The 25,555-nt window shown below is 44.9% G+C and overlaps 1 protein-coding gene across 2 annotated transcripts in view; it reads left to right on the top strand.

Annotated features, from left to right (window-relative positions):
* Positions 1 to 25,555, top strand: part of vwa8 (von Willebrand factor A domain containing 8) — a 414,855-nt gene that overhangs the window by 337,197 nt on the left and 52,103 nt on the right. For both annotated transcript variants that reach the window (XM_078559607.1, XM_078559606.1), the window contains one exon: positions 7,736 to 7,844. In XM_078559607.1, coding sequence (XP_078415733.1) covers positions 7,736 to 7,844 — 109 coding nt within the window. The remainder of the gene's footprint in view (positions 1 to 7,735; positions 7,845 to 25,555) is intronic.

Here is a 25,555-nt window from a genome sequence, read left to right as displayed (position 1 = left end):
CTCTTGCCTTGAAGTCTCCTACCTAAAACTTTCATCACCATTATTGTTTTCTGTGCAGTTATGAACTATATAATAGTGTATGGTAATTTAATTGAAAAATATGTTCTGGTAGCCGTACAGTTTCGAAAGTGAGTCGCACATAACTGATCATTTTGCTCATTTCTGCGGTCTGTCCGCAAGAATGACCCAATCCTCCCTGTCGCTTGCCATTTTAACACTCCACCCTGCTCTCTTGCCCACATGTCTGTCCTTGGCTTGCTGCATTGTTCCAGTGAAGCTCAATGCAAACTGGAGGAACAGCACCTCATCTTCCGACTAGGCACTTTACAGCCTTCCGGACTGAATATTGAATTCAACAACTTTAGATCTTGAACTCCCTCGTCCATCCCTGCTCCCTTTCCGTTTCTTCCCCCTCCCTTTTGTTTTTTCCAATAATTTATATAGATTTTTCTTTTCCCACCTATTTCCATTATTTTAAAATTTATACCTTTTATGCCCTTTTAGTCTTATTTCACCCCACCCCCACTAGAGCTGTACCTTGTGTGTCCTGCCATCCATTCTTAATTAGCACATTCTCTTAGATAATATCACCACCTTCAACACCTCTTTGTTCTTTTGTCTGTTACATTTTTGATTATCTGCTCCTATCACTGCTTGCTTGTCCCTACAACCACCACCCCACTCCCCACTTCTCTCCCTCCACCCCCCTCACCACCTTAAACCAGGTTATATTTCACCCCTCTCCTAATTTTACTCAGTTCTGTTGAAGGGTCATGAGGACTCAAAACGTCAACTTTATTCTTCTCCGCTGATGCTGCCAGACCTGCTGAGTTTTTCCAGGTAATTCTGTTTTTGTTTTGGATTTCCAGCATCCGCAGTTTTTGTTTTTATGTTTTGATCATTTTGCCACCTTGCACAGGTTCTAAAGAGTATTTTGGGTTGAAAAAGTGGAGAGTTTTGTTCACTATGAATAACACTGGCTCAGCTCAATATGCTTTATAAAAACCAGCTGCTGTAGATTCACTGCCCTCAAGCAGCGAGGCAAACACTGGAAAAAGCTGATAGAGAAATTGAACAGACTCTGGTTGTGTCATGATGATCTGTACTGGTCTTATCGTGAAGCCAATTTACAAATCTTTGCATTGTCTTTTTAGTGTTTTCAGCCAGTTTGTTTACCAGCAATGTTCATGGGAGCTGCTGTTTGTTGATCTTGAAATGCTAACAGTCTTGAACTTTGCAGTTGGTGTATAGGTCTGCTTATAACTCTTTTGAGTCAACCAAGTATATGTACATGTGTAGTGAATAGCACTTGGTACAGAGCTTTCATCACTCCACCATTGGCAACTGTGCCTCAGCTCCTTGAAGCTCTAAACTGGAATTCCCTTCCTAAACCTCTCCTCTCCTCTTTCATGTCACCTATTAAAACAGGTTTCTTTGACAAAACTTTTGGTCACCTGCCCGAATATCTCCTTTTGTCGCTAGGGGTCAAATTTTGTCAGATTTTGTTAAGCACCTTGGGATATATGTTCTACATTAAAGATGCTATATAAATGCAAGTCCTGTGTGTATGTTGGTGCATAGTTCTATAGAGTGAATGTGCTTGATGCAGTTCATTGACTGCTCTCCAGATTTTCCATTTGTACAGGTGTTCATTTGTATTTCAACAAAAGTATACAGTGGCTGAGTTTCTAAAAGATGGAGAAAGCTGGGTACAGAAGGAAGAAAATAATTAATGAAAGGTTATCATATATGTACCTGAAACCTTCATTTCACAGTTATTTCAAAGGCAACATTTTTTCTCAACTAGAAAGCAGATTATAATTTATTTGAACATTTGAGAGTAAATTTTCAATTACATGTCCCTCACACACAGCTTCACCTGCTCTTTGCACATGTTGGGAAACCGTGTACGCAGCCTGTGTTCTGGTTGTAAACTCAGGACCAGGGAGTTTAGATAAAAGGGCCCATTTCTCAGCTGAGTTTAAAGTAGAGTGTGACCTTCAATGTGAAGCAAAAACAGTAGTAAGGAAAACAACTTCTTTTTCATGTAGCCCATTTCGCCCCTGCTTTGAGTGATGCAGGGAATGCAAGCACAGTATGCCTCATTCAATTCCTTTTTATTCATTCACGGGATGTGGGCTTCGCTGGCTGGGCCAGCATTTATTGCCCATTCCTACTTGCCCTTGAGAAGATGGCGGTGAGCTGCCTTCTTGAAAGGTTACAGTCCATGTGGTGTAGGTACACCCACAGTGCTGTTAGAAAAGGAATTGCAAGATTTTGACCCGGCGACAGTGAAGGAACGGCGATATATTTACAAGTCTGGATGGTGAGTGACTTGGAGGGGAACTTCCAGGTGGTGGTGTTCCCATCTATCTGCTGCCCTTGTCCTTCTAGATGGTAGTGGTCATGGGTTTGGAAGGTCCATCGAAGGAACCTTGGTGAATTCATGCAGTGCATCTTGTAAATGGTACACACTGCTGCTACTGTGCGTCAGTGGTGGCGGGAGTGAATGTTTGTGGATGTGGTGCCAATCAAGCGGACTGCTTTGACCTGGACAATGTCGAGCTTCTTCAGTGTTGTGGGAGCTACACCCATCCAGGCAATTGGGGAGTATTCCATCACACTCCTGACTTGTGCCTTGGAGATTTTGGCAGACTTTGGGGAGTCAGGAGGCAAGTTACCCGTAGGTAAAAGCAAAAAACTGTGGATGCTGGAAATCCAAAACAAAAATAAAAATACCTGGAAAAACTCAGCAGGTCTGGCAGCATCTGCGGAGAGGAACACAGTTAACGTTTCGAGTCCGTATGACTCTTCAGCAGAACTAAGTAAAAAATAATTTCTGTTCTGTTGATGAGTCATTTGGACTCAAAACATTAACTGTGTTCCTCTCCGTAGATGCTGCCAGACCTGCTGAGTTTTTCCAGGTATTTTTATTTTTGTTTTCACAAGTTACCCATCACAGGATTCCTACCCTCTGACCTGCTTTTGTTGCCATAGGGGTATTTATATGTCTAGTCCAGTTCAGTTTCTGGTCAATGGTAGCCCCCAGGATGTTGACAGTGGGGGATTCAGTGATGGTAATGCCATTGAACATCAAGGGGCGATGGTTGGATTCTCTCTTGTTGGAGATGGTAATTGCCTGACACTTGTGGGCCGCAAATGTTACTTGCCACTTGTCAGCCAAAGCCTGGATATTGTCCAGGTCTTGCTGCATTTGGACATGGACTGTTCCAGTTCTGAGGAGTCACGAATGGTGCTGAACATTGTGCACTTGTGAGTGAACATCCCCACTTCTGACCTTATGATGGAAGGAAGGTCATTGATGAACAGCTGAAGATGGTTGGGCCCAGGACACTACCCTGAGGAACTCCTGTGGTGAAGTCCTGGAGCTGAGATGACTGACCTCCAACAACCACAACCATCTTCCTTTGTGCTAGGAATGACTCCAACCAACGGAGAGTTTTCCCCCTGATTCCAATTGACCCTAGTTTTACTAGGGCTCCTTGATGCCACACTCGGTTAAATACAGCCTTGATGTCAAGGGCAGTCACTCTCACCTCACCTCTGGATTTCAACTCTTTTGTCCATGTTTGAACCAAGGCTGTAATGAGGTCAGGAACTGAGTGACCCTGGCAGAACCCAAACTGGGCATCAGTGAGCCAGTTATTGCTAAGCAAGGAACGCTTGATAGAACTGTTAATGACCCCTTCCATTACATTACTGATGATCGAGAGTAGACTGATGGGGCGGTAATTCGCTGGATTGGATTTGTTCTACTTTCTGTGTACAGGATATACCTGGGCAATTTTCCACATAGCCGGGTAGATGCCAGTGTTGTAGCTGTACTGGAACAGCTTGGCTAGGAGCGTGGCACGTTCTGGAGCACAAGTCTTCAGTACTATTGCGGAATATTGTCAGGGCCCATAATCTTTGCAGTATCCAGTGCCTTTAACCGATCCTTGATATCACGTGGAGTGAACCGAATTGGCTGAAGACTGGCATCTGTGATGCTGGGGACCCCCGGAGGAGCCCGAGATGGATCACCCACTCGGCACTTCTAGCTGAAGATTGTAGCAAATGCTTCAGCCTTATCTTTTACACTGATGTGCTGGGCTCCTCCATCATTGAGGATGGGGATATTTGTGGAGCTTTCTCCTCCAGTGAGTTGTTTAATTGTGCACCACCATTCACGACTAGATGTGGCAGGACTGCAGAGTTTAGATTTGATCCGTTGGTTATGGGATCGCTTAGCTCTGCTGAATTTCCCTGCAACTGTTCAGCAGCAGAACTGGAAACAACTCACTGAGGATTATTGCTATGATTCAGGCACTCTCCCAGTACTTAAACCTGACTTCACAGCAGTTTTGATAGTTCTCATAATTGTCTCCTATGTATAGAATTTTTGTGTGTTTCACAAAACTGTTACATTTTGAGATTCATGATGACGCATTGGAGGCCATTAAGAAGTCATCTGTGTTCTCCTATCGCTTTGAAAAGGAGATAGATATCCTGTACCTGACTGCTATGTTCAGACTAAAGCTGATAGACAAATTTGGTTACAAATAGAATAATTAGTGTGCAGCAGTGTGTACCATCTACAAGATGCACTGCTGCAACTCACCAAGGCTCCTTAGACAGCACCTTCCAAACCCATGACCACCACCATCTAGAAGGACAAGGACAGCAGACAATGGGAGCACCACCACCTGGAAGTTCCCCTCCAAGCCGCTCACCATCCTGACTTGGAAATATATTGCCGTTCTTTCACTGGGTCAAAATCCTGGAACTCCCTCCCTAACAGCACTGTGGGTGTACCTACACCACAGGGACTGCAGCGGTTCAAGAAGGCAGTTCACCACCACCTTCTCAAGGGCAATTAGGGATGGGCAAGCCACGCCAACATCCCATGACCGAATAAAAAAATTAGACGGAAATAGAAAAACACAGTGATGGAATCCGTGGTTTCAAACCTTGTATTTTTTGGATCAAGTCCTAACTGAACCTTCAGCTTTCTAGGGAAACTGAAACTGAAGCTGGTTGAAACCAGATAAAAGACACAGAACCATCCCAGCCCAGATCCAGTGGTGCAGTTGGAAAAAGGTGAGCACAGAGTGGAGTGGATCTAGGAGTGGAGATAAAGGAAAAATAAGGTTGCTGCTTCAGCTATTTTAAAAGAGCTGATAGACCAGCACCAAACATGCAGTGTGCAGGGTTGTTACTGATGGTTTGGATAAAGGTGATTCTGGTGGATCCATGCATCAACACAAGTCGTGAGCAGAGCTGAGAAGGTTCTGCAGAAGTGTAGAATGTTGGTGAAGACTGTACCCATGCAACTCGGGTGGGTTGGGAGCTGCTGTCGGATGAAAAGAAAAAGAGCTGGAATTCTACCTGACGAAATTTAGAGCTTTGAAGAACTTTGTGGTTGAAATTAGTACCATATATGCTAGGGAGATTACCTTGTAAAACTCAGATCTATCTTTTTGTATCTGCTATTTAATATGTAATTTATAGTTTATATTGACCACAATTTGTCTGTTAATTCATGTTTAATTTATGTTGATTTTGGTTTGATTGTTAAAGTATATAAAAAATGAAATTTTTTCCATTGTCTTTTGGTTTGTAGATCTCCATAGGAATCATACCAATAGCAAGAAATTATGAATACAATGATTAACCAACACAATACACAAACTATTTTAAAACTCCCATAAAATCCTGAAATTTTAGTAGTCGATTACGTTAGAATTCTGAAGTTATAACTAACAGGAAAAACTGAACAAACTGGGGCTCTTTTCTCTAGAAAAGAGAAGGGTGGCAGTAACATTACAGAGGTCAAATTATGATGGGGTTTGACAGGGTAAATAGAGAGAAAATGTTTCAGCTTGTAAGAGAATCCAAAACTAGTTGCCATAAATATAACAAATGCAGTAAGGAATTCAAAAGAAGCTTCTTTGTCCAGAGAGTGGTGAGAATGTTGAACTTGCTACCAATGGAAAATAGGTAAATAATATAGATCCCTTTAAGGGGAAAGCTTTTTAAGTATGAGAGGAAGAAAGGGCTAGAAAATGTGCTGAGAGGGTGAGATGAATAGTGACCACCTGAGGTAATTGCCAGTGTGAACGTTTGCAGGTCCAAGTACATCCCCAGGAAGCCCTGATTCAACTCTTGGAGGCTTGTGTGGAACATAAACACTGACGTAGGTTGGTTGAGCTGAAATGGCCTCTTTCCATGCTGTGAATTCAATGTAATTCTCTGTATTCTTAGGACAGATTTATTTATGTAGGGCCCCATCTCACAGTCCAAAGAAAAAAGGAAATTTCTCTGAACACAGCCTAATCCTGAATGATTATTTAAGAGAATTGACCAGTAAAAAGACCCTAAATGCCATTTTTTTCTGAACAATTGAAATTTGTAACATTCAATCCAAGAATGACAAAATACAACCAATTAAGCTGCCATTATTCGAACTTGATATTTTTGCACAGATCTTTGGCTTTGTTAACAAAGGCAGGAGATTGAACATATGCAATGGATACAATTTCCCAACAATTATCAACATAATTGTTTTTGGACAAGTTAATATCGGAGTGTTTGTTTTAGACAAGAGTGCCTTTGTGAGAGACCTAAACAAAGCCCCTTTCCCTATACGACAGACTGTACTGATTAAACGCGTATTGTAACTTTTGTTTCATTTATATTTCTCAGTGCAAAAATCAGATTGTGCCCTCCTGTGCTTTTGTTAATGATTTGAATACAAACTGGAGGATGAATTTGAGAATTATTTTTGATTGACATTTTGAATAAAGGTTAAGGGGATGTTTAACAGAGATGCTCAAAATTACGAGGGCTTTTGATGGAGTGGATAGCTTTCCACTCTCAGGGGAGTAGGACTATTTGGACAGAGCTTTCAAAGAGCCAATACCTACACAATGAACCGAGTGGTCTCCTCTGCTGCATTTTTTACAGCCCTGTTGTACCTCAGTACCAGAAAATGCATGCTGTTATTACTTCATGTCTGAAATCAGTGGACCACCCACAGGTGGATGGAGGATGCCCCATTCCCTTTGCATGTTTCTCTTCACTTTCAAAATTCCCAACCCCTTCCTGATCGCATCCCTTAGTCTGGTCCACCCTGGAAGATGAAGAGAGAAAGACATATATTTATATAGCGTATTTCATGACCTCAGGACATCCCAAAGCACTTTACAGCCAATGGTATAATTTTGTTGTCTTGTTACCATTGTAAAGTAGGAAACACAGAAGCCAATTTGCACACAGAAAGGTCCCACAATCAGTAAAGTGGCAATAACCAGACAATCTGTTTTTGGTGATATTGATTGAGGGATAAATATTGGCCAGACCACCAGGGTTAACTCCCCTGTTCTTCAAAATAATGTTATGCGGTCATTTGCAGTTTCTGTGAGGGCAGACCTTCAGTCATTTGAAAGACTGTCCCTCAAACAGTGCAGTGCTCGCTCAGTACTGCACTGGACAGTCAGCCTCGCCTCTGGATGGTTCTCTTGAAGCCACAACCTTTTGACTCTGAGGGGAGCATGCTATCCACTGAGGGATAAAATAGCGCAATTCCACACAGTAAAATTGATCAATCCAGAAGGGCAGGTCTGTTCAACCTAATGAGCTGTTCTGAAAACTGCTTCTGCTCTCATCCTTCAAGGAATAATCAGAGCCATAGGGAGGGTCAGTAATTGGAATATTTTGTCTTTTCTCCATTCAGATTACTATAGAGAAGGACAGTGGATTGGATGTAACCGCCCCAAAACACGGAAGAATTGATATGGACAACACCCCTCATGTTGGGGGCAACACGTGGGCAGGAGGAACTGGTAAGTAGGAATGAAGGAATTGATTTCATTCCATTAACTGCAGTAACAATACAAGTTAAAATGGATAAAAGCAAAAAACTGCGGATGCTGGAAATCCAAAACAAAAACAAAAATACCTGGAAAAACTCAGCAGGTCTGGCAGCATCTGCGGAGAGGAACACAGTTAACATTTCGAGTCCATATGACTCTTCAACAGAACTAAGGAAAAATAGAAAAGAGTTAAAATAGAGTCAGTCTAATGTAGTATAGCGGTCTGGCACATAAAGGGCTGATGTGGAACTGAGTACAGTACTGCCCACACAGTGATGTAAGAGAACACATGACCCACACCTAGGGGTCAGTCCAGTGTTGGACACAGCTGTGTGCACAAGTAAGCCTGAAGACAGCTCCTAGCTTGGACTTCTACTGTACCTTGTATATTGTTTCTAGTAGTTAATAAATGCTGACTGTTAAACTACCTAAGACTATGAATACCTTAATAAAACCTACTGAACTACACCCAACACCTTACAACAGCTAAGATCTTGATCAGACCAGAATTTTATGAGTGTTCACTGACACTGAGCTGCCTCACCATGGGCATATTTATTGATAAAATCAATGGGTGTAAAAGCATTGGCTAGACTTCCCCAGAATTACCTATGGTCCCCATGCATTCCTGACTGGCTCGTAGGAACTAGAGTAGACCATTCAGCCAAACAAGCCTGTTCTGCCATTCAGTCAGATCATGGTTGATCTGAATCTTAACTCCTTTATATGCTTAGTATTCTGTCAGTAATTGACTAACTTTGTGTGTAAGATATTTGGTAAGCTTTGAACTCTATGGCAAGGAGCAGATGTTCATCTTCCAAGTCAGCACCTCCATCCTGGGTCCAAAAACCAACCATGGGACTGGGGGAATGGTTGGTGAGGGGGGGAGGGGGAAGGGAGGGAGGGCAGGGTGTATTGGAAGGTAGCTGGATAAGGGCTCAACCATTTAAAACAGAGATGAGGCAAAAAACTTTCACTAAGAGGGCCGTGAGTCTTTGGAACTCTCTTCCTGAAAAGATGATGGAACCAGAGCCTTTGAATATTTTTAAGGCAGAGGTGGGTAGATTCTTGGTAAGCAAAGGGGGTGAAGGGGGTGATAAGTTATCAGGGGTAGGTGGGATGCAGATTTTAGGTTACTATCAGATCAGCCATGATCTTATTAAATGGTGGAGCAGGCTCGAGGGGCTGAATGGCCTAGGCATATTCCTGCTCCTTGTTCATGCACAATGTATGCCCTAGGCAGGCAGCGCTCTTCGCTGTGAGTACATACTATGAAATGATCTCCCAATCACCCTGTCACCGTGACTTGCAGGATGCAGGTGAGTAAAAGAGGATTTGCAGCCAAGTCTGGCCTCCCTCTTTCTAATGGCAGAATTCAAAAAACTGGAATTGTAACCCTCAGACAGACACACTTGTGAACACTTCCTTTCCTTTGAAGGCACAACATTTATGTTATGCCAGTGTCCAGCCCTGGTATATTTTGCATAGGTTGAACAAAACAGGCCCAGGCTGCACCACCCTCACCTCCCCTCATCATGTGATTTTCACCTCAGTGTGACTGGAGGACCTGCCTTCCCACACAAGTGTCTCACAATTAACGTCATGTTCAGGCTTCACACACTGGGTATGAGCTGACCTAGAATTGCAGAGCCACCAGATGTGTCAAAGATTGAACTTTAATATGTTTGGAATCATTAATCTTAAAACATAATGAGGAGGCATTCCTATGAAATTTTAGTTTTACACTGGTTGGCTTTTATTTTCAGGTTAACACACATCCTGACTTGCTGAATACAGTGGAACAGGGATCTTCTCAATCACACTGCACTTTAAAGCAGCAACAGATTTTTTTTTTTATTAAATACCCATTTGTTTCCCTGTAAACCTTTTCAAATAGTAATGGTACTGCTTCTTAAACCAGTAACAGTTAGTGCAAGGTAGACAATAAGTTCCACACTACCCAAGTAATTCATCAACCTGCTCCTGCCCAGCAAACCATAGCCTCCTCCATAGTGAATGATGAGGTGCTTGAAACAAAAAAATGACCAAGAGTTTTGGGTTTATTTGTACTTTTAACAAGACCTTTAGGGTTAACATGAATGGTGTTCCAGCACAGAAAAATGCTAAACTGAATTGAAATGACAATAGATGCATCTAGTACCTGACAGAAGCAGCAATAAGGATATGGTGTCATGCTTCTTGTGGTGATGCTGTCCATCTGCTATGTTTCCCAGACAGACCATTTTTACAGACACATGATTATGATAAGTCTCAGTGCTATGCGGTTTTTGATTAAAATCACTTCAGCAATGGTTAAAAGCGAAGCTAACTGCTTCTCAGGAATTCAAATCTGATCTCTGGACACATTCCATGGGCTTATGGCTTAATTATCCTCTTATTTCTTTCTAAATTGATTATTGAAGGGCCTCCTCCATCTGCTTGACAAAGAAGTAAAGTGGTCACACTGATGACAGCCAAGCTGCTTCTCACAGAACATGTCCCTTGCCCAGTCTTGGTAGGAGTTGGTTTGTTTCTGCACTCATCCAGGACACTGTTTTCTAATCCTCCATCTCTGCCGAGCTTTAGCTGATTGACACTTGGCTCAAAGTCCCATTCCTGGGCTCAGAGTCAGCCTTGACAGTCCTACATAATACACTTATAGAATCAAGCAGTGTAGAAGGTGGCCATTCAGTCCATTGTTCCTGTGTCAGATCATTGAAAGAGCTATCCTATTAATCCCATTCCCTGCTCTTTCCCCACAGCTCTGCAATTTTCTCTCTTTTCCAAGTATATGTCCAATTCTATTTTTAAAAATATTGAATCTGCTTTCATTACCCTCTCAGGCAATGAATTCCAGATCATGATAACTCACTGAGTAAACAGATTTTTCCTCCCACTCTCCCCAACCCATTGGCTTCTTTGCCAATTATTTTAAACCTCCATCTTCCGGATACTGACCATCCCACCAGTGGAAGCAGTTTCTCATTTTTTTTCTGTCGGAAACTTTTCTGAGACTCTTACTGTGAAGCACCATCTGTGCTGTGTGCAACTCTTTTTGGTCATGTCATTAATTACTAAGGAAGCTGATCAAAACTAGTCATTATGGGGATTAGATACTGCAGTCAGTTACACAGTTACCTTTGTGATCTGGCTTCAAATCATTCTAAGACTAATGGATGAAAGATTTGTCCCTCAAAAGTTAACCATAATTTGAGCGCTATCTTCCTCAATATAGAAATGATAAGGTCATATTGATTGTCAAGAGCAGATTCCCCAGGATGACAATCAATATGACCTTATCATTTCTATATTGAGGAATGAGAAACTAGCTGTGAGGAGATGCTTAAGATATTGGTACCATTTCCATTGAAGCAAAGAAGGCCAAGAGGACATTTAAGGCACTTTGAAGCATAACAGATTTGGGTCTGCTGTAGATCCCTTCTCAGATTCAGTGGCAACAGTCACTGCCTTAAGCAGTCTGAGCATCTTATGGTTATGGGAACTGGCTCACACTCTCGCACTTTACACAGAGGATTTTCATAAAACAGAAACAGTTGTACAAGCAACAAAGTTCAAGAATAGAAGTAACCTATGTGCTGGTTGTTAACTGTAAAAAGCTTTGTTCTGTTTTTGTAATTTATTTTCTCTCCCCCATCCCACATGGTCTGTCTCCAAGCCTCCAGCTAGGCCCTGCCAACTTTGATCCTGTGGTAACAATGTGCTGGCACTGAAAAGTTCATTTTGAAAGGCAACCAAGTTTTCCAACCCTGTAAAAATAAACGCAAATCATACAAATACAATGTTTTTAGTTTTTGACTGTACCTGAAGAGGATGAAAAAGAGAGCAGCCATGTGCCAAAGGAAGAAAGCTGAATCAACAGAGTCAGGACGTGTGCGAAAACAAATTATGGATTCCATGTGATTGAAATCTTGTTTGGAACGAGACCTTCAGCAAAAGCTTGAATAATGTTAAAAAAAAAACCTCTTCTTCTTCTCTTGCACATAGGGTCCCACTGTAGCAATCTTCAGTATTGTCTAACAGAGGAAAGAATGTGAAATGAAAACAGAAAATGCTGGTAAAGTTCAGCAAGTTTGACAGCATCTGTGGAGAGAGAAATAGAGTTAACGTTTTGAGTCTGTATGACCCTCCTTCAGATCCATTTGGGCCCCTCCCTCTGGTCTCTTAGCTGCTAAAACACCCACCTCCAGTATTCTCCCTCCACCTGGACCCCTCCGTCTGGCCTCTTACCTGCTAAAACTCAGACTACTGTTCCAAAGAATGTGAACACTAATGTGAAGTGCACTTTTGCAGCAACTTATTCTCCACATTCTTCACCCCAGCCTCCGTCGCATTACATAGCTGATGAAGTGTTCATGCTCTGTGGATTGTTGTTGATGTAGCTAACCTTTCATAAGAAGAAATGTTGTGCCTTGGGTCCAGAGACTTGCCTGTGTGCAGGAGGAGCTCATACTAAATCTGTCAGTTTGAAAGAGTGTATCTTTAGAATTAGAGCTAGGCCACTCAGTGCCTTTATAGTATTCATTACAAGCAATCCAGTCCTCATTGCTCCTGGACACACATGTTGTTAGTTATTGTGCAGGAGGTATAATCCCTGTAATTTCATAGTCTACACTGTAGAAATCATCCTTAACCAGCTCCACACCAGTGGTGAATGTGGAAGGCATTTTTATAGGAAAGTTGTTATTGAGCCAGGTTTTTCTGTAGCACAGTAACTAATGGCATCTGCCACTAGTTAGTCTTGCTTCTGCGCCCTTCAACTCAAATTTCTGCCCACAAAGTTGCTGGAAATGTGAGCTGATAACATTGCAGTGAGAGAAACAGGACTAGCAACCAATTAGATTGAAGTAATGTGAAATAAACAGGGCAAGGATTAAGAAGGAAATGTAAATTGGAGTGTGGGTGAATCCTTTATCAAATCAGAAAGAGAAATAGAGAGGGAAAGATTGGATTAAGAAAAGTGAGACAAAGGAAAAGAAAGAAAAAATAAATTAAAATTTGGCATTTCAGTATCTCCTTGAAAAATTCAAAACCTGAAGATGAAACTTCACACTTGAAACTGTAAATTTTCAATGCCAGAGATGTTGATTGACAATCATTAACAATAGTCACATTTAATGACAAGACTTAACTTTCTGCGGTGCATTTCATGGGTAAATATAGCAAGTTCCTTCCAAATATTACAAAACGGGGAGGCTAAGGGTGTGATGTTGTTTTTACAAAGCTAATCACGGAATGGAGCAACTCAGACAGCAACTTGTGAATATCTGTGTTTACTGCCCAGCTGCCCTTTGCCTGAAATTGCTGTACCATTTCCCCATAAATAACACTGCCATTATTTTGACAGTAAATTCTGGTCCAACAGTTAGATATCAATCTTGACTCTCTCTTGATAGCAGTCTCACCTCTGAGTCAGAAATTTGTGGTTTCCACTTCAGAGGTTTGATCATATAATCTAGACCATTACTCCAGTGCAGTATTAAAGGAGTGCTGCAATGTTGGAGGTGCCATCTTTAAGTGGAGATATTGAATAAAGGCCCCATCTGCTCTCTTAGTTAGACCTATAAGATTTCACAATACTATTCACAATACTACTAAGAAGCTTTCCTGGCGTCATGGCCAATATTTATCCCTCAACCAACATGACTACAGATTATTTGGTGATTGTACACATTGCTGTCTATGGGATCTTGCTGAGGTAAATTGGCTCCCAAGATTACAATAGTGACCACACCTCAAAAGGTAGTTCATTGTAAAGAGTTTTGGGACATGCTGAGGTAATCAAAAAAATTTCCTTTGATGTTATAAATCCATTTCTTCTGCCCCCCCTCCCCCAGCGTTTCCCTCCCCTCCCCCACAGGGCCATCTGTCACTTGTTCTTATGTTTTGCTTTCACAGAGCACTGACCCTTGTTCTGCTATGAACACGTTCTGCTTTCTTACCTTTATGCCACGATCAGCACCTTCTTTAGTCTTTAACGCTATCATTAACACTCCCTTTGCCTTGTGTCCATGATATCCTTGTCAATCTCTCCTGAGCTCCTGGCTATCCCTGACCTATTTTGCTCCACCTGCTCCATCCCCTCTTAAACCATCACATTTCTACTTCGCTTTAGCTCTGAAGAAGAGTCATCTGGACTCAAAACATTAACTCTGTTTCTCTCTCCACAGATACTGCAGACCTGCTGAGTTTTTCCTGCATTTTCTGTTTTTATTTCAGATTTCCAGCATCCAGCAGTATTTTGCTTTTATTCCTTGATGTTACACAGACTGCTCCTTTTCTTGTCCCATTTTTGAAACAATAGATTTTTTTATTCCTTCATGGGATATGTGTGTCACTGACAAGGCCAGCATTCATTGCTCATCCTAACTGGCCTTGAGTTGCTTTCTTGAACAGCTGCAGTCCATGTGGTGTAGGTACACCCACAGTGCTGTTAGGAAGAGAGTTCCAGGATTTTGACACAGCGACAGTGAAGGAACAGCGATATATTTCCAAATCAGGGTGGTGTTTGACTTGGAGGGGAACCTGCAACTGGTGATGTTCCCATGCATCTGCTGCCCTTGTCCTTCTAGGTGGAAGCGGTTGTGGGTTTGGAAGATGCTATCAAAGGAGCCTTGGTGAGTTCCTGCAGTTGGGTGGATGGTGAACACTGCTGCCACTGTACCTCAGTGATGGAGGGAGTGAATGGGGTGCCGATCAAGCGGGCTGCTTTGTCCTGGATTGTGTTGAGCTTCTTAAGTGTTTTTGAAGACAGGCCCATCCAGGCAAGTGGAGGGTATTCCATCACACTCCTTGTAGATGGTGGACAGGCTTTCGGGAGTCAGGAGGTGAGTTACTCACCACAGAATTCCCAGCCCTTGACCTGACATTGAAGTTCCCCACCCAGAGTACATTCTTTGCCCTTGCCACCATTAGTGCTTCTTCCAAGCAGTGTTGTTATGGACAGTAGAGAGAGGAAAACTAAACTACTTTATTCTCTCACCATCTGTCTGTAAGCAGAGTGTTTTTAATTATTTTAAAACTAGGCAGTGGTGGGTTTCCCCAAACCCTCAGTTCCTGTGGTCCAATTTTAAAAGTAACTTGCAGCAAACTCTTTATGATTAACTCAGAAAGTTTGTTTATTCCACATTCAAACCTAGGGGATGTTTGCAACCTCACGCACATATGCAGTAAGGGGGGTGGGGGCGGATAGAAAAGAGGGAATTTTGCAACTATGGTTAACAACAGGAATAGAGCCATAGAAATTAATATTAGTTCACATTATTTCCAGAGCCCAGAAAGTCAAAGTCCAGAGAGAGTTTCCTTCATAGGGGTATTCAGTTCAGATGAATCCCAGATTGGAGACAGCAGCGTGAAAGTCCTTTAAAGTGAATGACAATAGAGCACGATGAGATTTATATACATAGGCTGCTTAACAGGAATGGTCGGATACTTAAAAACAAAACAGGCTTTGAGGAGCTGAGAGATGGTGGCTGGCGACTTGGTCAGCCAGGAGACCTGCAGTTATTCTTTTCAGGTTGAAGGTAATCAGCAGATTGATCTGTGAGGCTAGAAATGTAATATTAAAATGGTCCCAAAGACTAGAAGCATGGGTCTCATGTGATGGGGCCCATTAATGAGTTAATTGCAGCCTCACAAGCAGTTTCTGTGCTTCTGGCCAAAGTCCATTGTTTGCCTTAGGAACAAAATGGCGGTTGTGAACACCTCTCCAGGTATAACAAGTTTTGATGTCTCTGTCTTTATATCGTCTCGGCTGGGGGAGTCTGTTAGTTGCCTAGTTTCATGTCCTTCCAATGGGGTGTGAGATTCCACATGGATGAGATGAGAACTCCTTTGTTCTTGTAACTCCTGCTGGAAGCTTCAAGAACAGATGGCTAATCCTGTGTGTCATGTGACATGCAGCAGCCATCTTTTGGTTCATCAAAAGTCCATTGTTAAAATTAACAAAAAAAAGAATAAAGTTTGATGGACACAGTTTTTGATTTCTTTCATGTCTTATTGATGTATCAGAGTTCAACCTGGAGGAGTACTTATTCACCAGCTGACGGGGTAATGGGGGTGCAGTTGGTCGTAATCAACAGGAGGTTTCCTTTCCCATGTTTTACATGATGCCATGAAGACTTTGTGGGGTCCGGAGTCAATGTTGAGGCCCTGCAGGGTAACTGCCTCCTGACTGTATACTGCTGTGCCGCCACCTCTGGTGGGTCTGTCCTGTTGGTGGGACAAGACATTTCCAGGGATGGTGATGGTGGTGTCTGGACATTGTAAGGTATGATTCCATGAGTGTGACGAGGGCAGCCTGTTACTTGACTAGTCTGCTGGTCAGCTCTCCCATTTTTGGCTCAAGTTCCCGAATGTTAGTAAGGAGGGCTTTGCAAGGTTGACAGGGCTGGATGTGCCATGAATGCTGATGGTGCAGAGGTTCATGCCAGGCGGTCCACCCAGTTTTATTACTTAGCGACTTTTCTGTAGCAGTCCAGTACAACTGGGAGGCTTGCTAGGCCATTTCAGAGGGCACTTAACCACATTGCTGTGGGTCTGGAGAAAAATGTAGGTTAGACCAAGGAATGATGGCAGATTTCCTTCCCCAAAGGGCTTTAGTTCTCCAAACATTTGCAGAGATATTTATGGGTTTATACTTTTTCAAGTATAGATTTGTTATACTGTGGCTGTTTTATGTAATTTCCTTGACACATCTTTAAATTGAAGCTGAGTCTCTCCACACTCCTGTTCACACTGCCCTGCTCTTTCCCATAGCCCTGTATCAATTCCAAACTAATCCCACTGCCCCGCTGTCTCCCCAAAGCCCTGTTTCATTCCCAAACGATTGCCACTGCCCCAATCTTTCCCCATAGCACTGTATGAATCCCAAACTAATCCCACTGCCCCACTATCTCACCATAGCACTGTATCAATCCCAAACAAATCCTATTGCCCCACAGCCCTGTATCAATCCCAAACTAATCCCACTGCCCCATTCTCTCCCCATTGCCCTGTATCACTCCCAAACTAATCCCACTGCCTCACTCTCTCCCCATAGCCCTGGATCAATCCCCAAACTACTCCCAGTGCTCTTCTGTCTCTCTGTAGCTTTCTATCAATCCCAAACTAATCCCACTGTCCAACTCTCTCCCCATAGCCCTGTATCAATCCCAAACTAATCCCGCTGTCCGACTCTCTCCCCATAGCCCTGTATCCACCCCAAACTAATCACACTGTCTTACTTTCTCTCAACCCCAAACTAATCCTACTTCTTCACTCTCTACCCATAGCCCTGTATCAATCCCAAACTAATCCCGCTGCCCCACTCTCTCCCAATAGCTCTGAATCAATTCCAAACTAATCCCACTACCCCACTCTCTCCCCACATTCCTGTATCGATCCTAAACTAATATCACTGCCTCTCTCTCTCCCTGTAGCCCTGTATCAATCCCAAACTAATTCCACTGCCCAGCTCCCTTCCCAAAACCTGTACTAATCCCAAACTAATCCTACTGCCCCACTATCTCCCCATAGGCCTGTATCCATCCCCAAAATAAACCCACTGTTCTGCTCTCTCCCCTAGCCCTGTCTCAACCCCCAAAATAATCCCACTGTCCTGCTCTCTCCCATAGTGCTGTATCAATCCCAAACTAATCCTATTGCTCCACAGCCCTGTATCGATCCCAAACTAAGCCCACTGCCCCATTCTCTCCCCATTGCCCTGTATCACTCCCAAACTAATCCCACTGCCTCACTCTCTCCCCATAGCCCTGTATCAATCCCCAAACTACTCCCAGTGCTCTTCTGTCTCTCTGCAGCTTTCTATCAATCCCAAACTAATCCCACTGTCCAACTCTCTCCCCATAGCCCTATATCAATCCCAAACTAATCCCGCTGCCCCACTCTCTCCCAATAGCCCTGAATCAATTCCAAACTAATCCCACTACCCCACTCTCTCCCCACATTCCTGTATCGATCCTAAACTAATATCACTGCCTCTCTCTCTCCCTGTAGCCCTGTATCAATCCCAAACTAATTCCACTGCCCAGCTCCTTCCCCAAAACCTGTACTAATCCCAAACTAAACCCACTGCCACACTCTCTCCCCATAGCCCAGTATCAATCCCAAACTAATATCACTGCCTCCCTCTCTCCCCGTAGCCCTGTATCAATCCCAAACTAATTCCACTGCCGAGCTCCCTCCCCATACCTTGTACTAATCCCAAACTAATCCTACTGCCCCACTCTCTCCCCATAGCCCTGTATTAATCCCAAACTAATCCCACTGACCCTCTCTCCCCATAGCCCTGTATCCAATCCCAAAATAAACCCACTGTTCTGCTCTCTCCCCTAGCCCTGTCTCAACGCCCAAAATAATCCCACTGTCCTGCTCTCTCCCATAGCGCTGTATCAATCCCAAACTAATCCTATTGCTCCACAGCCCTGTATCAATCCCAAACTAAGCCCACTGCCCCATTCTCTCCCCATCGCCCTGTATCACTCCCAAACTAATCCCACTGCCCCACTCTCTCCTCATAGCCCTGTATCAATCCCCAAACTACTCCCAGTGCTCTTCTGTCTCTCTGTAGCTTTCTATCAATCCCAAACTAATCCCACTGCCCCACTCTCTCCCCATAGCCCTGTATCCACCCCCAAACTAATCACACTGGCTTACTTTCTCTCAACCTCAAACTAATCCTACTTCTTCACTCCCTCCCCATACCCTGTACTAATCCCAAACTAAGACCACTGCCCCACTCTCTCCCCATAGCCCTGTATCAATCCCAAACTAATCCCACTGACCCTCTCTCCCCATAGCCCTGTATCCATCCCCAAAATAATCCCACTGTCCTGCTCGCTCCCCTAGCCCTGTCTCAATGCCCAAACTAATCCCACTGTCCTGCCTTCTCCCATAGCCCTGTATCAATCTCAAACGAATCCCACTGCCCCACTCTCTCCCCATAGCACTATATCAATCACAAACTAATCCCACTGACCCTCTCTCCCCATCACCCTGTATCCATCCCCAAAATAATCCCACTGTCCTGCTCTCTCCCCTAGCCCTGTCTCAATGCCCAAACTAATCCCATTGTCCTGCCCTCTCCCATAGCCCTGTATCAATCTCAAACGAATCCCACTGCCCCACACTCTCCCCATAGCACTATATCAATCCCAAACTAATCCCAGTGCCCCACTATCTCACCATGGTGCTGTATCAATCCCAAACTAATCCCACTGACCCTCTCTCCCCATAGCCCTGTGTCCATCCCCAAAATAAACCCACTGTTCTGCTCTCTCCCCTAGCCCTGTCTCAACGCCCAAAATAATCCCACTGTCCTGCTCTCTCCCATAGCCCTGTATCAATCCCAAACGATTCCCACTGCCCCAATCTCTCCCCATAGCACTGTATCAATCCCAAACTAATCCTATTGCTCCACAGCCCTGTATCAATCCCAAACTAATCCCACTGCCCCACTCTCTCCTCATAGCCCTGTATCAATCCCCAAACTACTCCCAGTGCTCTTCTGTCTCTCTGTAGCTTTCTATCAATCCCAAACTAATTCCACTGTCCGACTCTCTCCCCATAGCCCTGTATCAATCCCAAACTAATCCCACTGCCTCACTCTCTCCCCATAGCCCTGTATCCACCCCCAAACTAATCACACTGTCTTACTTTCTCTCAACCCCAAACTAATCCTACTTCTCCACTCTCTCCCCATAGCCCTGCATCAATCCCAAACTAATCTCACTGCCCCACTCTCTCCCCACATTCCTGTATCAATCCTAAACTAATATCACTGCCTCCCTCTCTCCCCGTAGCTCTGTATCAATCCCAAACTAAGTCCACTGCCCAGCTCCCTCCCCATAGCCCTGTATCAATCCCAAACGAATCCCACTGCCCCACTCTCTCCCCATAGCACTATATCAATCCCAAACTAATCCCACTGCCCCACTATCTCACCATGGAGCTGTATCAATCCCAAACTAATCCCACTGCCCCATTCTCTCCCCATCGCCCTGTATTAGTACCAAACTAATCCCACTGCCCCACTCCCTCCCCATAGCCCTGTATCAATCCCCAAACTACTCCCAGTGCTCTTCTGTCTCTCCATTGCTTTCTATCAATCCCAAACTAATCCAACTGTCCCTCTCCCTTCCCATAGCCCTGTATCAATCCACAAATTTACCCCAATGTCCTGCTGTCCCTCCATAGCCCTGTATCATTTCGCAAACTAATCCCACTGCCCTGCTCTTTGCCACAGTCCTGTATCAATCCCAAACTTATCCCATTGCCCCACTCTCTTCCAAGAGCCCTATATCAATCCCAAACTAATCCCACTGCCCCACTCTTTCCCCATAGCGCTGTATCAATCCCAAACTAATCCCACTTCCTCACTCTCTACCTATAGCCCTGTATCAATCACAAACTCATCCCACTACCTCACTCTCTCCTCAATGCCATGTATCAATCCCAAACTAATCCCACTGCCTCATTCTCTGCTCATAGCCATGTATCAATCCCAAACTAATCCCACTGCCTCATTCTCTCCCCATAGCCCTCTATGAACCCCAAACTAATCCCACTATACTGCTCCCTCCCCATAGCCCTGTATCACTCCCAAACTAATCCCACTGCCCCACTCTCTCCTCATAGCCCTGTATCAATCCCCAAACTACTCCCAGCGCTCTTCTGTCTCTCCGTAGCTTTCTATCAATCCCAAACTAATTCCACTGTCCTGCCCTCTCCCATAGCCCTGTATCAATCTCAAACGAATCCCACTGCCCCACTCTCTCCCCATAGCACTATATCAATCCCAAACTAATCCCACTGCCCCACTATCTCACCATGGTGCTGTGTCAATCCCAAACTAATCCCACTGACCCTCTCTCCCCATAGCCCTGTATCCATCCCCAAAATAAACCCACTGATCTGCTCTCTCCCCTAGCCCTGTCTCAACACCCAAAATAATCCCACTGTCCTGCTCTCTCCCATAGCCCTGTATCAATCCCAAACGATTCCCACTGCCCCAATCTCTCCCCATAGCACTGTATCAATCCCAAACTAATCCTATTGCTCCACAGCCCTGTATCAATCCCAAACTAATTCCACTGCCCCACTCTCTCCTCATAACCCTGTATCAATCCCCAAACTACTCCCAGTGCTCTTCTGTCTCTTCGTAGCTTTCTATCAATCCCAAACTAATTCCACTGACCGACTCTCTCCCCATAGCCCTGTATCAATCCCAAACTAATCCCACTGCCCCACTCTCTTCCCATAGCCCTGTATCCACCCCCAAACTAATCACACTGTCTTACTTTCTCTCAACCCCAAACTAATCCTACTTCTTCACTCTCTCCCCATAGCCCTGTATCAATCCCAAACTAAGGCCACTGCCCCATTCTCTCCCCATCGCCCTGTATCACTCCCAAACTAATCCCACTGCCCCACTCTCTCCTCATAGCCCTGTATCAATTCCCAAACTACTCCCAGTGCTCTTCTGTCTCTCCGTAGCTTTCTATCAATCCCAAACTAATTCCACTGACCGACTCTCTCCCCATAGCCCTGTATCAATCCCAAACTAATCCCACTGCCCCACTCTCTCCCCATAGCCCTGTATCCACCCCCAAACTAATCACACTGTTTTACTTTCTCTCAACCCCAAACTAATCCTACTTCTTCACTCTCTCCCCATAGCCCTGCATCAATCCCAAACTAATCTCACTACCCCACTCTCTCCCCACATTGCTGTATCAATCCTAAACTAATATCACTGCCTCCCTCTCTCCCCGTAGCCCTGTATCAATCCCAAATAAAGTCCAATGCCCAGCTCCCTCCCCATACCCTGTACTAATCCCAAACTAAGCCCACTGCCCCACTCTCTCCCCATAGCCCTGTATCAATCCCAAACTAATCCCACTGACCCTCTCTCCCCATAGCCCTGTATCCATCCGCAAAATAATCCCACTGTCCTGCTCGCTCCCCTGGCCCTGTCTCAATGCCCAAACTAATCCCACTGTCCTGCCTTCTCCCATAGCCCGGTATCAATCTCAAACGAATCCCACTGCCCCACTCTCTCCCCATAGCACTATATCAATCCCAAACTAATCCCACTGACCCTCTCTCCATATCACCCTGTATCCATCCCCAAAATAATCCCACTGTCCTGCTCTCTCCCCTAGCCCTCTCTCAATGCCCTGCCCTCTCCCATAGCCCTGTATCAATCTCAAACGAATCCCACTGCCCCACTCTCTCCCCATAGCACTATATCAATCCCAAACTAATCCCAGTGCCCCACTATCTCACCATGGAGCTGTATCAATCCCAAACTAATCCCACTGCCCCACTCTCTCCCCATAGCCCTGTATCTACCCCCAAACTAATCACACTGTCTTACTTTCTTTCAACCCCAAACTAATCCTACTTCTTCACTCTTTCCCCATAGCCCTGCATCAATCCCAAACTAATCTCACTGCCCCACTCTCTCCCCACATTCCTGTATCAATCCTAAACTAATATCACTGCCTCCCTCCCCGTAGCCCTGTATCAATCCCAAACTAATCCCACTGCCCCACTATCTCCCCATAGCCCTGTATCCACCCCCAAACTAATCACACTGTCTTACTTTCTCTCAACCCCAAACTAATCCTACTTCTTCACTCTCTCCCCATAGCCCTGCATCAATCCCAAACTAATCTCACTGCCCCACTCTCTCCCCACATTCCTGTATCAATCCTAAACTAATATCACTGCCTCCCTCTCTCCCCGTAGCCCTGTATCAATCCCAAACTAAATCCACTGCCCAGCTCCCTCCCCATACCCTGTACTAATCCCAAACTAAGCCCACTCCCCCACTCTCTCCCCATAGCCCTGTATCAATACCAAACTAATCCCACTGACCCTCTCTCCCCATCACCCTGTATCCATCCCCAAAATAATCCCACTGTCCTGCTCTCTCCCTTAGCCCTGTCTCAATGCCCAAACTAATCCCACTGTCCTGCCCTCTCCCATAGCCCTGTATCAATCTCAAACGAATCCCACTGCCCCACTCTCTCCCCATAGTACTATATCAATCCCAAACTAATCCCAGTGCCCCATTATCTCACCATGGTGCTGTATCAATCCCAAACTAATCCCACTGACCCTCTCTCCCCATAGCCCTGTATCCATCCCCAAAATAAACCCACTGTTCTGCTCTCTCCCCTAGCCCTGTCTCAACGCCCAAAATAATCCCACTGTCCTGCTCTCTCCCATAGCCCTGTATCAATCCCAAACGATTCCCACTGCCCCAATCTCTCCCAATAGCACTGTATCAATCCCAAACTAATCCTATTGCTCCACAGCCCTGTATCAATCCCAAACTAATCCCACTGCCCCACTCTCTCCTCATAGCCCTGTATCAATCCCCAAACTACTCCCAGTGCTCTTCTGTCTCTCCATAGCTTTCTATCAATCCCAAACTAATTCCACTGTCCGACTCTCTCCCCATAGCCCTGTATCAATCCCAAACTAATCCCACTGCCTCACTCTCTCCCCATAGCCCTGTATCCACCCCCAAACTAATCACACTGTTTTACTTTCTCTCAACCCCAAACTAATCCTACTTCTTCACACTCTCCCCATAGCCCTGTATCAATCCCAAACTAATCCCACTGCCCCATTTTCTCCCCATCGCCCTGTATCACTCCCAAACTGATCCCACTGCCCCACTCTCTCCTCATAGCCCTGTATCAATCCCCAAACTACTCCCAGTGCTCTTCTGTCTCTCCATAGCTTTCTATCAATCCCAAACTAATTCCACTGTCCGACTCTCTCCCCATAGCCCTGTATCAATCCCAAACTAATCCCACTGCCCCACTCTCTCCCCATAGCCCTGTATCCACCCCCAAACTAATCACACTGTCTTACTTTCTCTCAACCCCAAACTAATCCTACTTCTTCACTCTCTCCCCATAGCCCTGCATCAATCCTAAACTAATATCACTGCCTCCCTCTCTCCCCGTAGCTCTGTATCAATCCCAAACTAATCCCACTGACCCTCTCTCCCCATAGCCCTGTATACATCCCCAAAATAATCCCACTGTCCTGCTCTCTCCCCTAGCCCTGTCTCAATGCCCAAACTAATCCCACTGTCCTGCCCTCTCCCATAGCCCTGTATCAATCTCAAACGAATCCCACTGCCCCACTCTCTCCCCATAGCACTATATCAATCCCAAACTAATCCCACTGCCCCACTATCTCACCATGGAGCTGTATCAATCCCAAACTAATCCCACTGCCCCATTCTCTCCCCATCCCCCTGTATTAGTCCCAAACTAATCCCACTGCCCCACTACCTCCCCATAGCCCTGTATCAATCCCCAAACTACTCCCAGTGCTCTTCTGTCTCTCCATTGCTTTCTATCAATCCCAAACTAATCCCACTGCCCTGCTCTTTCCCATAGTCCTGTATCAATCCCAAACTTATCCCACTGCCCCATTCTCTCCCCTTAACCCTGTGTTAATCCACAAACTAATCCCCCTGCCCTGCTTTTTCTCCGTAGCCCTGTATCAATCCCAAACTAATCCCATTGCCCCACTCTCTCCCAATAGCCCTATATCAATCCCAAACTAATCCCACTGCCCCACTCTCTCCCCATAGCACTGCATCAATCCCAAACTAATCCCACTTCCTCACTCTCTACCTATAGCCCTGTATCAATCACAAACTCATCCCACTACCTCACTCTCTCCTCAATGCCATGTATCAATCCCAAACTAATCGCACTGCCTCATTCTCTGCTCATAGCCATGTATCAATCCCAAACTAATCCCACTGCCCCACTCTCTCCCCATAGCCCTCTATGAACCCCAAACTAATCCCACTATACTGCTCCCTCCCCATAGCCCTGTATCAATCCCAAACTTATCCCACTCCTCCACTCTCTGCCCGTAGCCCTGTATCAATCCCAAATTTATCCCACTGCCCCACTCTCTCCCCATAGCCCTGTATCAATCCGAAACTTATCCCACTGCTCCACTCTCTCCCCATAGCCCTGTATCCACCCCCAAACTATTCACACTGTTTTACTCTCTCTCAACCCCAAACTAATCCTACTTCTTCACTCTCTCCCCATAGCCCTGTATCAATCCCAAACTAATCCCACTGCCCCATTCTCTCCCCACATTCCTGTATCGATCCTAAACTAACCCCATGTGCCCCACTCTCTCCCCATAGCCCTGTATCAATCCCAAAATAATATCACTGCCTCCCTCTCTCCTTGTAGCCCTGTATCAATCCCAAACTAATTCTACTGCCCAGCTCCCTCCCAATACCCTGTACTAATCCCAAACTAATCCCACTGCCCCACTCTCTCCCCATAGCCCTACGTCAATCCCAAACTAATCCCACTGCCCCACTCTCTCCCCATAGCCCTGTATCAATCCCAAACTAATCCCACTGACCCTCTTGCCCCATAGCCCTGTTTCTATCCCCAAAATAATCCCACTGTCCTGCTCTCTCCCCTAGCCCTGTCTCAACGCCCAAAATAATCCCACTGTCCTGCTCTCTCCCATAGCCCTGTATCAATCCCAAACGATTCCCACTGCCCCAATCTCTCCCCATAGCACTGTATCAATCCCAAACTAATCCTATTGCCCCACAGCCCTGTATCAATCCCCAACTAATCCCACTGCCCCATTCT

The sequence above is a fragment of the Cetorhinus maximus genome, chromosome 16 (genome assembly GCF_964194155.1).
Source record: "Cetorhinus maximus chromosome 16, sCetMax3.hap1.1, whole genome shotgun sequence".
Taxonomy (NCBI): Eukaryota; Metazoa; Chordata; class Chondrichthyes; order Lamniformes; family Cetorhinidae; genus Cetorhinus; species Cetorhinus maximus.
This window is presented reverse-complemented; position numbering and strand designations above follow the sequence as displayed.